The following is a 12,850-nucleotide window of genomic DNA, read 5'->3' on the forward strand; positions in this document are numbered from 1 at the left end:
AAACGGTTTGTCTGAGGTTTTTTATGTTTTTTTTTTGTTTTTGTTTTGCTGTGGATTAGTTACTCCTGTTCTAGAATGTCATATAAATGGTATTTATACAGTACATTACTGTTTTGTCTCTGATTACTTACATTCAACATAGTGTTTTGAAGGCTCATTTATATTGTTGGCATTTCAATTGCTTGGTCAGTTCTACTGCTCAGTAATATTATATCATAGCCATACTAGAGTTTGTTTTCCATCTCCTGTTGATAGACATATGGATTGTTTCCAGTTTTTGGCTGTTATGAATAGAGCTTCTATAAACATTCTTGTACAAGTATTTTTGTTTTTCTTGGATCAATACCTTATAAATTTATAAGAAGTACCAGACAGATTTCCAAAGTGGTTTTTACCATTTTACATAACGTATGAGAGTTCTGGGTGCTCCGTGTTCCCCTCAACACTTGGAGCTGTCGGGTGTGTTTGTTTTAGCCATGATATCAGAAGTACAGTAGTGTCTCATAGTTTTAGTTTATATTTACTTAATGACTGATTTTGAGCACTTTTTCATCATGCTTATTGGCCATTCATATATTTTCCTTTGTGGAGTGCTTCTTCAGTCTTTTGTGACCAACCCCCCCCCCCTTTTTTTTTTAATAACTAGGTTGTTTTGCTTTTTATAATTTGGTAGTAAGAGAGTTGTTCTGGATACAAGTTCTTTCTTAGATATATATGTTGTAAATCGTTTCTCCCAGTTTGTAGTTTGCCTGTTTACTTTCTGAATACTTTTTCTGCATCTACTGAGGTGGATCATAGGATGTTCTTCCTTTATTCTGTTAATGTGGCAGTTATATTGATTGATACCTGAGCGGTGAACTAACTTTGTATTCTTAACATACACTCCACTTAGTTATGATGTATTATGCTTTTTACATAATGCTGGAATTGATTTGCTAATATTTTGTTAAGGATTGTTATTTTTTGTTCATGAGGGATATTGGTCTTTAGTTTTTTTCTAATATTCTGAAGATTAAAACATTTCCCATCTCATTGTTTGGTGTTGGTGTCAGGGTTTTTGGTGCACTGGGTTTGGTCTCCCCTTCTGGCCACACAGCATCGTAAGTGTCCTGTCATGGGGCTCACTTTGCTTGTTTCCTGTCTTTAGAAGTCACAGTCCTATACTGCCTATTTTGTCTAATGTATGAGAATAGTGATTTCCTATATTTTGTCCAATTTTTGTATTTGTTTACAGTAGGAGGGCTAATTGGATGCCGGCTATTCCACATGCCTGTAGGTAGAAGTAACGCTGGTAACTTTAGGGGGGCGGGTTATTGGTTTGTTTCTCCTGCTATTTCACTTTTCTTCATGCCTTTTCATGAAGTAGTGAATAACATTCCTTTTGAAATATTTAGTTTGCTGCTATATCAGAGGAACAAAAGTTCTTACTATTAAATTGGGTCATTTGCATGGAATTTGCATGGAATATTATCTGCATTTGTCTTTGATATGACAATATTAAAATATTAAAATCTATGGGTAAGATTAGTTTCTTTTTAGGATCTTTAAATAGTGTCCATTGTGAGGAGAAAGCAAGTCCCCTTATGACTTCTCACCTTCATGAGGTTCAGAAAACACAGCTCCCTCTGACCACACGGCAGCTTCTTCCCCTGCACTGGTCATTTCTGTGTCGTGGAAGGAAAGTGTGCCTGAGCCGTGCCTCATAGGTGGGGCTGCTGTGTCAGCATGTCTTTTTTCTTCTGTATAACCTGAGCTTCTTTAAATTGTGTTCTATTTAGAATGACAATATTCTTCTTCATTATGAGTAATCCTAAGTGTTTTATTTGTTATTCAATGTATGTAGCTTTACTTCTACGATCTTTTTCACTTACAGAGTTATGAAAGAGAATGGGTAGAAAGAAGTATTTCCTAACTGCTTAAGGTAGCAAATTACATTTCTAAGTTTAAAACCAGTTGTTACCAACCCTAGTTCAGTACTCTGTGTCTCCCATCTCCTAATTTAGTTCTGTTTCCATTAGCCTATATTACTCCTTCTCTTTGTAATTAGGACAATGATAAATATTCAGTTGATTTCTCTTTTGCATTTAGTATTTCAGTAACATTTTCAAGGTTGTGGTTTGTCTGTGATCCTGGAAGAATGCCATAAACAAAACAATGTTGACTTTTTCTTTCCTCTCTAAGGGACCGTTTAGTGACTGCTGTTTGCTTGTTTCTTCCCTAATACCTGTCTTTTCTGAATTCCTTTAAACCTCTGTAGCACTCATTCTATTTCCATTTATTTTACAATTTCACTTGCTAATATCCTTTCAGGCCACTACTTGTTTTAGTTTATGTGTTTATTTTATCTCCCTAACTGGATTTTAAGATTTTTGTTTTGTTTTGTTTTGTTTTGTTTTTTTGCAGTATGCGGGCCTCTCACTGTTGTGGCCTCTCCCGTTGCGGAGCACAGGCCCCGGACGCGCAGGCTCAGCGGCCATGGCTCACAGGCCCAGCCGCTCCGCGGCATGTGGGGTCGTCCCGGACCGGGGCATGAACCCGTGTCCCCTGCATCGGCAGGCGGACTCTCAACCACTGCGCCACCAGGGAAGCCCTGGATTTTAAGTTTTTGATGATAAGGACCTTGTTTTAAATTTTGTTTTCTTTATGCCACCCTTAATGCCTATGTTATCCTTTTGAAAACTTTTTAAGCATAATTGCTTACCACCTTGCAACTTCCTGATGCCACCTACTTCTGCCTCTTGTCTATGCCTTTTAGTGCAGGCCTGTATGCATGATTTACCTTCGCTTCTGATAGGCATTGCCATAGCTCTGTCCATTACTATTCTGCAGTTCTTATATTCTCAGAGCTTTGTAGTATTAAAAGTCAAAATGGTTCACCAAATATATAAAATGATTATCACTTCTTTCCAGTATTAAAATCAGAACTATTTACAAACACTTGCCATTTTAACCTCAGAAGCTATTAAATATCATGTTTTCAAAGAACATGTACTACTCTTTGGGGAAATTTCATAATTAATTACCAAAAAAAAGCAAGATACAAAATTATTTATGGTATAGAGGTAATTTTATAAAATAGCTATATATGGAGAAAATATATCAAAATATTTTCATATTTTCTAAAGTGAGCACGTATTTTATCTTTAGAGAAAGAAAAAAACTCAGCAAATGTTATTTAAGAAATAATCAAAGGCAAATTGATTTTTTTTTTTTTGCGGTACGCGGGCCTCTCACTGTTGTGGCCTCTCCCATTGCGGAGCACAGGCTCCGGATGCGCAGGCTCAGCGGCCATAGCTCACGGGCCCAGCCGCTCCGCGGCGTGTGTGATCCTCCCGGACCGGGGCACGAACCCGCGTCCCCTGCATCGGCAGGCGGACTCTCAACCACTGCGCCACCAGGGAAGCCCCGGCAAATTGATTTTTAATGTGAAATTAGACTTAATAGTGTAATAGCATATCAAATCAAACAGTGGTTCTCAGCTCTGGTTCTACAGGATAATTAGAATCTCTTGGTACAGGGCCTGGTTATTGGTATTTTTAGTAAAGTCTCATTAAAGGGATTCTTTTGTGCATCAAGGTTGAGAACCACTGGTAGAGTCTGTTGCACAGAGCACCTTAATTATTTTCAGTGGACTCCTGTGCGCATGCTTATGTTTACCTTTGTGTGGGGATCCTTTTATTCAGTAGCGGCACCAAGTACCCTGTGCTTCTGGTAGGGCTTCCATGTTAATGTGGAAGACTTGTTAGAACATTTGGTTGCTTCTAATACGGATATCTGCTCTGTTAAAGAGCTCCAAATATTAACCCACACATTTCTTACATTTGGTCTTGAAATGAAGTTAAGACTAACATATTTAAGATAGGTGTTTCGGTACATACTAAGTACATTTTCTCTCCTCCCGAATGACTGTGTCTGGTTTTGTTTAGGGCCTTAATCCTTACTGCTTTACGGGAGCAGCCTTGGAGTCGTGGTGCTGGGTCACAAGAGATGGCAAACTTGTATTCTCTGCCTCTGGATAACTGGGAGACACTATCTGTATTTTAGTTCAGGAAAGTAAATGTGCAGAGAGAAATGGTAAATTGATCATTATAATATTGGATAATGCAAGGAGAAAAATTTCCTCTTGTGATTTCTGGTTAATGGATTGTATAATAAATTAGTTCTTTCAATCACCCTTTGCAGTCATGCCAGTGAGCTACTAGCAGAATTGGAGGCCAGGCTTTTGGATCTTATATTCTAACAGTTCTTTATATCATAGTCCTTTTCCAACATGTACTGATAGAAATCTGTGTTCCGAAGTTCTCTGGAAAAAAGTTTGCAGACTGATGTTTAATTTCCCTCATTGATGTTATGAGAAGTGACCTGAATTTTTAATTCATGTCTCATAATTCTTTGGTAGGAAGGAGAAACTTTATACAGCTTCATTTTTAAATGGCAGCCAGTTGCTTTTAGATGGTGCCATTGAAATATATCACGTTTTAATCTTTTTTCTGTTGTCATCTTCATTTTGACACTTAGAAGTCTTAAAGAAACGTTTAGTGATATTCCAGTTAAAATGTCAGTCCCAATTTCTTTTCTAAATCTTGGCTATTACAGAGTTGGCAAAGTATTTTAGATTTGAAATATGTTAATAAAATTTTAGTTATGAGTTAAGGTATTTTCTTTAACAGAAATAGCTAGCTTTGGCTCGAGTGCAATGCCAAGGAAGTAGCTCCTTTATTTTGTTATAATGGAATCTTATTGGATTAGAAAAAGTATGAAATGAGCTCAAAGAGCCTTCATTGTAATGGGGCTTTCAATATAATAGCCCGATTTATATAGGTTGATTCTCATTACTATAAGTTTAATAAATTATTGCCTGAAGGAAAGCTTGAGAATTAAAGTTGATATGACATAGATTGAAACTGAATAAATCAGACTTTTATACTGATGGTAATAAGCCAGGATTAGTCTTAAGAAAACCCCTTTCAGACCTGAATTGTGTTAATGAGCTACTCTAAAAGTTAGCCTTTGGAGAGTAACTTTACCAAAATTCCTTTCCTGAATTTCCATTTCTTTTTTCATTCTTACACTGAGTTTGTTACTCCTGCTGAAGGCCTGTTCTCAGCCATGGGCTCTAAACATTCACAAGTGTCTGTCTAGCTCCCACTGCTGCAAGGAAAGGAACCACAGGTTATGGTGAAACTCCAGGTAATGAGTCCACAAATTAGAGATTTGGCATACCTTAGTAGATTGGTTAGTTTTTACTTCCTAAGGGGTAATGACATGCCAAACCCTTGTATACCATTCTCTTCCAAGGCTGGGCTGTAAAGTATACTTACTTGTAACAGACAAGGCTAGCTTATTTTCAGGTTCTGATCCCAGGGCTATATACGTTGCTCTTTTGCTGTCCAGTATTCTTAACTGGCTGCGGCCTGACTCTTTGCATATTGCCTAATCAATCTTCCTATAAGTACTTTAACTAGGGATTCCTATTTTTCTGAACTGTAAGAAATCTGAGGTATTAGAACTGTGCGTTTAGAGTAGTTCTGTTTACACCTTAAGGAGCAAAATTCACTTCTATGAGAGTGAGAGTATCTTGAATAAAAAAAGGTGAACATATTTTATGTATTTGCAAAAGGCATCTCCAGTAGCAGAAGCCTACATATTTTCACAAATTTTCTCTCAGTTAAGGTAGTAGACCTCATTTATCACTTCTAATGCATCACTGACCCTGGAACTCCAGTTACACCGATATTCTGTCCAGAATAACTTTCTTCCCGTACTTCCTAAAAGGAAAGCCGCCCCCAAATTAGTTTAGAAATGTTAGCTTCCTTATTTGGAGTTTTTGCTACTTTTCAAAATTTTTCTCAGATTCTCAATAAACAAGATAATATCAGCATAAAATATCAAACAAGTATTAATCAGTTTTAGACAAAGTTTGCTGTATAAAAAGTCCACAAAATTATAAGATCTTTCTCACCACTCCAGATTTATTTAACAAGGCAGAACTCCCAACAGGCTGATATTTCTCACTTGTCAAATAGCTTTTTGTGAATATAAGAGTCTTTGCAAATAATTTTAACTGTTAATATCCCTTAAGAATATGAAACAAGTGTAGTTTAGTAAAGTTGATGGAAAACAATTCTTATTGAGCCTTATTTTCCTCTTGACTTTAAATTATCATGTGGGAAGTAAATTGTAGGGCTCCTTAGTTTGAAAATCATGAGAATCCGTGTCAGGAAAGGATACAGTTACATGGACAGTGCTTGTTTGCTCTGGGAGTTCCAGAACACTCTTCTTTGTGATAAGGTTGGTTTTCTGCCAGTTTTGATAATAGATAAAATTGTAACGAGAAACAGGAAAGGAATGGGATTTTGCCACTAATTGATTAAATCAGGTATTGAAATTTTATTATTCAGTAAATCTCAGAAATATCTTGTAGCCCTTTGGTGAAACAGTTAACATGGTTGCTGATCTTTACTTAAGAGAAAGCTTAATAATGATGAAAATAAGGTTAACAGTTTTTCTTAAACTTCTGCAAAGACTGAGCTGTATATCTGATTTTGTATAGTTTATCACATGTAGAAATGGAACTTGAGAGAAATATAAGACTTACGGACTCTTCTGAGACTATCTGAAATATTTTTGAAGAGTTTTACTTAATCTTAAACGTATTTTATAAACTGAAGTATCAAAATCGTATTGTTTGGAAAGAAAATTGATTTATTAATCTTTTTTGAAGGTTCATTGAAAATTACTCAGTAATTTTAACTACTGCTTGTGCTAATGAACTCTTTTGTTTTAAGGAACCCAGTGACAATGGACCTCTTTTTACTGAATTAAAGTTCTACCAGCGAGCTGCCAAACCAGAACAAAGTAAGAAATACAATACACATACGTTTGCGCTTTTAAAGTGACCACTGGTTTTGTTTTGTTTAAGCCAAGACTAGAACATTGGATCTTATATTATGATGTTTTGTTACTTTTTACTTCACAGATAAATTCTATTTAAATGAGATTTGTATGAAAGAATTTTGATCTCTTAACAGGTGTATTATGATAAGATTTCACTTATATTGATAATATAGAGTTTATAAATAATATATGATTTAGGAAATATTGTTAAAAGTTGAGAATTAACCCTAATCCATGAGTATGCCTCAAGGGTCTCCAAATCTTTTTTTGAGTGTTTTTCTAAATTCTGGAGACCATAACCTGCAGGGATTCCATCACTTATGAACTAGAAGACTATCAAGGGAGAGAGCAGGACCTCTTCTAGCTATCCTTGTCCTCCTGTCCTCCAGTCCCCTTCTCACCTTCCGTCCCCTCTAAAAATCCACGGAATCTCCTGGTAGGATGGTATCAGGCTTGGGAATCTCTCGAGGGGCTTCTCTCTCTCCTCGAACTTGGTTTCCTGGTTGAGGATTTTAGAATGAGGTAAAAAAACATTTAGATAGGTGTAAAAAGTAAGTCTTTCTGTGGAAACAAGTAAACATTTACATAATTGGAGATATTAATTGTAATTGCATGTGGTTTGACTTTTTAAAAAATGTTTTCTGCAGGTTTTTCATTTTAAAGACAATGTTTAGGACAGGATAACACAATTTTGTGGGTTAATAAAAATGATTTGATTGTAAAGTACTGTTCATTTGTTGGGTACAATGTATTGTTCACTTTCTTTTTTTATGAATAAAGGTGAAATCTTATTGCATGTATATCTTAGGCGTTCTGTTCTTGATTTTTCTGAGAAAAATTGCTGATGTATAACAAAATTGAAATCACAAGCATGTGTTTTAATTTGTAGTTCAGAAATGGATTCGTACCCATAAACTGAAGTACCTGGGTGTCCCTAAGTATTGGGGGTCTGGTCTACATGAAAAAAATGGAAAAAGGTAAAAATATGCATGTTTTGTGTTTCTCCTCCCTTTTTGAGCATTCGCAGTTCAGTTGTTTAGTCAACAATTATGTACTGAGCACCTACCTACAGTACTGCTTGGCCTTCACCTGGGTTGTGTGGAATGTATTCAACAGAGACGAACAAGGTGTTCTCTCTCGTCTGGGGGACTTGTACCGAGTGGAAGCAGCTGCCTGGAACCCAGCTGACAAGTAGGAACAAAGCCAACTTGCCTGCATTATTTTTTTCCCTTAAAAATGAATAAGCAAACAAACAGAAAATTCCTTGTTATTTATGTAAAAGGGAGCCCACAGGCTTCAATTTGGCATTTTCTGTTAGATACATAATCTGCCCACCTTTGTGAGGTTTCAGTCTAGCTGAAGAGAAAAAACAAAGCTGTATGAGACAACCAGACGCCAGTTCAGTGCCAACTTGTGTGATTCTGACTCTTAACATGTCTTAGGAGTTCAGAATGGAGAGAATATTGCTGGCAGAGTTGAGTTGGAGAAAACCTCCAATGCTTTTGATGCATAATTGACACTTTAAAAATATTTAAATGAATGAATGGAGCATCATTCAGCAATGCTGGTAGCTGAGATTTGAAGAGTAGATTTAGTTGGAACTGGGGTATATTGGTTAGGATGCTTTCAGCTGCAGGTAAAGATAAAACTGACTCAGCTCTCTTAAGTAATTGTCAAGTGCCCAGCTTCCTTTATCTTGCCCTTTTGCCCTCTTGGCTTTGTTGTCTATTAATTCTCCATTGTATGGTCTCAAGGTGGCTGCCCATTTCTAGGCTTCACCTGCAGACATAGTACCCAACAGCAGAAAATGGGATTGCTTCTTGTGAGTTTCACTTTCCTGGCAGGGAAACCTTTCCCAGGGGTCTCGCGGCAGACTTCCCCCCATGTTTTCTTGGTCAGAGTTTTATCGCTGCTCATTCTTAAACCAGCCACTGGCAAGGGCAGAGTGATCACAGTGATGAGTGGGGGGAAAGCCTGAACCAGAGTGGTGCTCTGTCAGAGAAGAGGGAGAGCAGAGGAGCTGCTGGGGGGGCAGCCAGCGTTGTTCACCAGGAAGTTCTTATCCTGGAACCCAGGCACCTCTGAGGGAGTGTGGGAACTCGCTGGAATGACGAGAGAACATTTTGTTATATGTGGTTTTGCTGGGACAAGTTTCTACAGTTTTTAGAAATTTTCTGGAGAAATAGTATAGAGCAAGGATTAAGTTAAGAGTAAGGATTCTAGAGGCAGACACTTGGTTTCAAATCTGTGTTTTGCCCCTTAAAATGTGTGTGACTGGGTAAGTTACTTCTTTTTGCCTCAGTTTCGTCATCTGTGAAATAGAGTAACACCTATCCACATAATAAGGGGTATTAAATGCAAAGCTCTTAGAATATGTGTGTTAGCTTTTACTCTCAAAGGGGTCTTTAATCCCTTAAATATTAAGAACTGCTGGTTTAAAAAATCACTGTAGAGAAGGAATAGCATCTCAAGTCGGGAGTAACATGAACATAGGGTCATAATAGGCTTCTGGCCTGCTGGCTGGCCTCTTGGCCATCTTTCTTTTTTTTTTTAATGAATTTTTTTTTCAGACATGACATTATTTTATGCATAATTGGCCATCTTTCTTTAACAAAGAAAGGGGGGACTTGCACACACATGAGAAAGAAGGAAATAACTTGGAGAAAGAGGCTGAGGTAGGTAATGAAGATGGGGAGGAAAGGGCTCTTTGGGGCCTGTGTGCAGTAGGTAGTTGGAAGCTACTGCACGTGGCACGTGTTTGAACAAAGGGACAGACACCCTCGAGGTACAGCTGACTCACCATTGACTTGTGGTGACCTTACAACTCAGCCTGTGTCTTCTGTAACACAGAGTGCCTAGAAGTATTTCCTAAACGGGAACATTGATCACCTATAAGATATTGATTTACTTCTTATGGTTGAAGCTCTTAAAAATAATCATTTTAGTTCTCTTAGTTCTTTTTTTTTTTGGCTGTGCTGCACATCTTGTGGGATCTTAGTTCCCTGACCAGGGATTGAACCTGGGGCCCCATGAGTGAAAGTGCCAAGACCTGACCACTGGACTGCCAGGGAATTCCCTCATTTAAGTTCTTACAAAAGTAAAAAAATAGAAAGTAAGATTGTCCTTCCAGCCCCCCTCCCCTGCCAGAAATCCTTACTTTCCCCTCTAACTCATCTGAAGTGATATGAATATAAGCGCTTAGAACAGTGTTAGGCTCATAAAAATGTTAGCTGCTATCATTATTAAATCATTTATACTGATTTATATATTCCCATTATTTGCATTGTTTTATCCAAGTCCCCAGGAAAGTATACATCGAAGGTTTTACTTCAGAAAAGTTACTTAAAAGTAGCTTTCCTTTTAGTACTCAGTGGTAGACATATTGTTGCAGAAGAATGTGGTGAAAATTTATATGCAGTATTCAGAATCATGCTTCACTTGATGTGTATAATTTAGACGTGGTGAGGCGATTAAGGGATTGTTGAGAGCAGTGGTGGAGTGATCTGTGAATAAAAACAAAGGTCTACTTCATGTAATATATTAATAGATCTCTGGTTGAATTAACCAAGTGTGCTTTAGCTCCCTTTCAGAGTAACAGCAGAGATTGTATTCTTGTTACCTACATATTATTTCATAATAATTACACAACCACATCACTTATTTGTAAAAACAAATGTGTACATTTGTCCTTGGTCTCATCCCTCAACCTCTCAAAACCTGTTGTACAGAGGAAATCAGGAAGTCAAAATTACTGTTCCCTCTAATATTTTAGAGGTCAGGGTACTGAAAATCGTACAAGAATGAAGACATTTTGCCACTGACTAATTCTGTGACTTTGGACAAATCAATTTACTGCTATAGACATTAATTATTTTATTAAAAGATGTTTAGACAGATCTCTAATTCTCTTCTACTTCAAAAATAGGTAGAATCTTGAATTTTTTATTTTGCGTGTTGTCTTTTAAATGTTAGCTCTTCCTTCCTTACTGAACTTTTCATATTGTATTTTTATCTTAGAAACCTAAAATATATAAATGGGGTTTTTGGGTCCTACTTATGTTCATTTATTTCGATGTGTTTGGTGTGGTGGTCAGAAGCATGGATCCACCACTTCCTAGAAGACAAACTACTAATGATCAGTTTTCTTCTGCTGTAAAATGGGGCTCATGGGACCTCCTACCTCATAAGGGTGATGTGAGGTTTAAATGCACTGATACATCTAAAGTGCTTAGAATAGTGCTGTTCTCATACCAAGGCTTCAGCAAATGCCAGCTGTTGTTGTTATGATGGTTATTAATCTTATCCCCATTAAAAGATATTTTGATACATTTTGAGTGTGTTCTTGGTTTTTATTGATTTATTGAATGGTTTAACTAGACAATTCAGAATCTGGAAAACTCTATAAAGATAAAAGTGGTCCACAGAGCAAAAGGTGAACCATGTTACTGCAACTAGGTGATGTTTTTCAGTACACACTGAAATGTAACACATGGTTATTGAATCTTAGAATTTGGGTGCTGGAAAAGACCTTAGAAAGCATGAGGCCCTACCTCTCATTTGACACCTATGGAAATTGGGGCCCAAAGAAGAAACGTGACTTGGCCAAGGTGACAGAGTTGGTTTGTGGCAAAACCAAAAATCTTCATGTTGTTCCAGGATATTTACTGTTCCCCAAATCTTATTTGTTGAGTACTTAGTATACAATTCTTTTATACCATTTAAGCAGTTTTATTGCATTTAGCTACTGTTACAGCATCTCTTGACAGTCCTGATTTTAACAGAATGTTAATACTGCTAAAATGTGCCTTAAAAATAGAGAACAGGGCTTCCCCTGGTGGCGCAGTGGTTGAGAGTCCGCCTGCCGATGCAGGGGACACGGGTTCATGCCCCGGTCCGGGAAGATCCCACATGCCGCAGAGCGGCTGGGCCCATGAGCCAGGGCCACTGAGCCTTCGCCTCCAGAGCCTGTGCTCCGCAACGGGAGAGGCCACAACAGTGAGAGGCCCGCGTACCGCAAAAAAAAAAAAAAAAAAAAAAAAATAGAGAACAGTCACAGGCGGGAAGCAAATATACAGAAACATAAATTAACATTAACTATGACAAAAATTAGTGACATCAATCTTACTCAGATTATTTTATCTTTACCTTGAAGTGTCTGTCGTCTCTTCTCTGTGGGTGTTTTCTTACATTGAATATTGTCTCATGTAGCTTGCTGAGACCAGGAGGCCCATAAAGTAAAAGTCAAGACAGGAAAGCTCTCACAGCTCTTGAGATTTCTAGTTGGAAGAACTTGTTTCAAATGTTTGTCTTTCCTTCCTTCTTTCTTTCCTTGTCTTTCTACTTTCTTAGTAAACATTGCCTTGAAAAAAATTACTTTGAAAGGAGAGTACTCAGTGCAAAATAGGTTTTCCTGAGTTACATTTTGTTCATTGACTTTTCTTGTTTGTCTTTAGTTACAGGTTTATGATAATGGATCGCTTTGGGAGTGACCTTCAGAAAATATATGAAGCAAATGCCAAAAGGTTTTCTCGGAAAACTGTCTTGCAGCTAAGCTTAAGAATTGTATGTGAGCTACATTCTTCTCGTTTTTAATCCAGTAAAGGCTAGTTGTGTTGAAGCTCGGTCCTCTGCTGGTTGGTGTTAGGTACTGCATTAATTTATTCTATATGATGCTTTTATAGCTGGATATTCTGGAATATATTCACGAGCATGAGTACGTACACGGAGATATCAAGGCCTCAAATCTTCTTCTCAGCTACAAGAATCCTGACCAGGTAGTTTTGTAACTTTAATTTTTACTGTTTAAAACCTGTTGTTTGAAAACAAATATGGTTGCTATGAACTTTTTTTTTTTTTTTTTTGCGGTGCGCGGGCCTCTCACTGTTGTGGCCTCTTCCGTTGCGGAGCACAGTCTCCAGACACGCAGGCCCAGCGGCCATGGCTCATGGGCCCA

At 37.6% G+C, this 12,850-nt stretch overlaps 1 protein-coding gene across 9 annotated transcripts in view; it reads left to right on the forward strand.

Moving 5' to 3' along the window:
* The window catches only part of VRK1 (VRK serine/threonine kinase 1), a 77,969-nt gene that overhangs the window by 38,934 nt on the left and 26,185 nt on the right, over positions 1–12,850 (forward strand). For all 9 annotated transcript variants that reach the window (XM_060295258.1, XM_030883416.2, XM_060295260.1 and 6 more), the window contains 4 exons: positions 6,789–6,858; positions 7,787–7,874; positions 12,351–12,459; positions 12,579–12,671. In XM_060295258.1, coding sequence (XP_060151241.1) covers positions 6,789–6,858; positions 7,787–7,874; positions 12,351–12,459; positions 12,579–12,671 — 360 coding nt within the window. The remainder of the gene's footprint in view (positions 1–6,788; positions 6,859–7,786; positions 7,875–12,350; positions 12,460–12,578; positions 12,672–12,850) is intronic.

The sequence above is a fragment of the Globicephala melas genome, chromosome 2, assembly GCF_963455315.2.
Source record: "Globicephala melas chromosome 2, mGloMel1.2, whole genome shotgun sequence".
In the NCBI taxonomy this organism is placed as follows: Eukaryota; Metazoa; Chordata; class Mammalia; order Artiodactyla; family Delphinidae; genus Globicephala; species Globicephala melas.